The sequence below is a fragment of the Haplochromis burtoni genome, unplaced genomic scaffold (genome assembly GCF_018398535.1).
Source record: "Haplochromis burtoni strain Fernald_Lab_line unplaced genomic scaffold, NCSU_Asbu1 Contig_27, whole genome shotgun sequence".
In the NCBI taxonomy this organism is placed as follows: Eukaryota; Metazoa; Chordata; class Actinopteri; order Cichliformes; family Cichlidae; genus Haplochromis; species Haplochromis burtoni.
In genome coordinates this window covers 3,479,871-3,481,298 of record NW_024582388.1, presented here as the reverse complement: position 1 = coordinate 3,481,298, position 1,428 = coordinate 3,479,871, and the positions used below count along the sequence as shown (strand labels likewise).

Genomic DNA, 1,428 nt, shown 5'->3' with positions numbered 1-1,428 from the left:
TTTTTTAAAAGTGGGTGAATGACAGCACTTTTACAGTAACCAGGGACCTGACCAGAGAGTAGAGATGCATTAATAATTTTAAGAACACTAGGACCAATAGACTCAAAAACATTTTTAAACAAAGACCCAGATAAAATATCAAGGGGGCAAGAGGATGATCTAATTGAAGTAACCAGCGTCAACAACTCGGGTAAAGACACTGATGAAAATCTTTCAAATATGACAGGCTTAAGTAAAATCGGAACAGGCAAATGGTACATGGAGGGAGAGATGTTGCTCCTTACATTGCTAACCTTTTCAACAAAGAAGGAAAGAAAATTTTCACAGTCTTCATTCGAAGAAATTGGGACAGCAGCAGAAGCCGGAGCAACAATATCCCTAATAGTGTCAAATAAAACCTTAGGGTTACCTCTGCTCCTAGAGACTAGGTTTGAAAAATAAGCAGCCCTTGCATCACGAATTGAAGCGTTAAAGGAAACTAAAAGGTCTTTTAAATGAAAGAGATGAACCTGTAAACGAGTCTTTCTCCACAAACGCTCAGCTTTACGACAGACACGCTTTAAACAGCGAATGCTGTCGTTTATCCAGGGCGAGGGTTTTGTAACAGGGGCTAGTCTAGTTTTAATAGGGCAAATATTATCGATAATAGAAAGACAGTAATTATTAAAACGATTTGTTAATAAATCAACATCATTAGAAGCAGGCAGAACCAAATTAAAAACGTCAGAAAAACTCACTTTTTCTTGAAGACATCTTTGGCCTTCAGCAGGTCTCCACCACAGACCGTAAGGCTGTTTTGACCTACTTTACCCACTGCAGAAACAAATGATAAAAATCAACAAAATGCACAAAGGTGGTACAATTTCTGCAAAATGACAAATATTTTCAAACAAAAACTGTCAGTTGACATTGAACATACCCCTGCCCCATCTCATCCACACACTGTAAACCTTGGAGCTGTCGTCCTCCAGCAGCTGGATCAGGTAATATTTGTTGTTGTTAAACTGAAGATTTGTCTACAAATTGAAACAAATGAGGTTTACTGCAGGCTAAAAATTGGAAACTGAAGCTAAAAAACTGAATTTGTGAGATTTAAAGTTTTCACTTTTTCATTATTACCTATAAAGTACTACCTATCCAGGATGAAATAATAAAAAATGTTATTAAAATGGATCTATCATGCTATCGCATATTTACTGAACATTGAGGTCAGCGTGTGCACAAATAATCCCTGTGAGCCAAAACCTCTGGTCTGCTCCAAACAGTCAGTTTCTGGCAGGTTTTTCAGCTCTTGACTTTAGATGATGTTGTAGACAGGGATAGTCCCTAGTATGACCATCTAAGGCAGCGGTCTCCAACCTTTTTTGCGGTACAGACCGGTTTATGCCCGACAATATTTTCACGGACCGGCCTTTAAGGTGTCGCGGA

General features: G+C 38.6%; 1 protein-coding gene across 1 annotated transcript in view; it reads right to left on the bottom strand.

The window, feature by feature from the left end:
* The window catches only part of parp2 (poly (ADP-ribose) polymerase 2), a gene marked incomplete in the record, with an annotated part of 23,963 nt that overhangs the window by 19,424 nt on the left and 3,111 nt on the right, over positions 1 to 1,428 (bottom strand). The window contains 2 exon segments of the mRNA XM_042219081.1: positions 738 to 813; positions 920 to 1,016. Of these exon segments, the coding sequence (XP_042075015.1) occupies positions 738 to 813; positions 920 to 1,016 (173 nt within the window).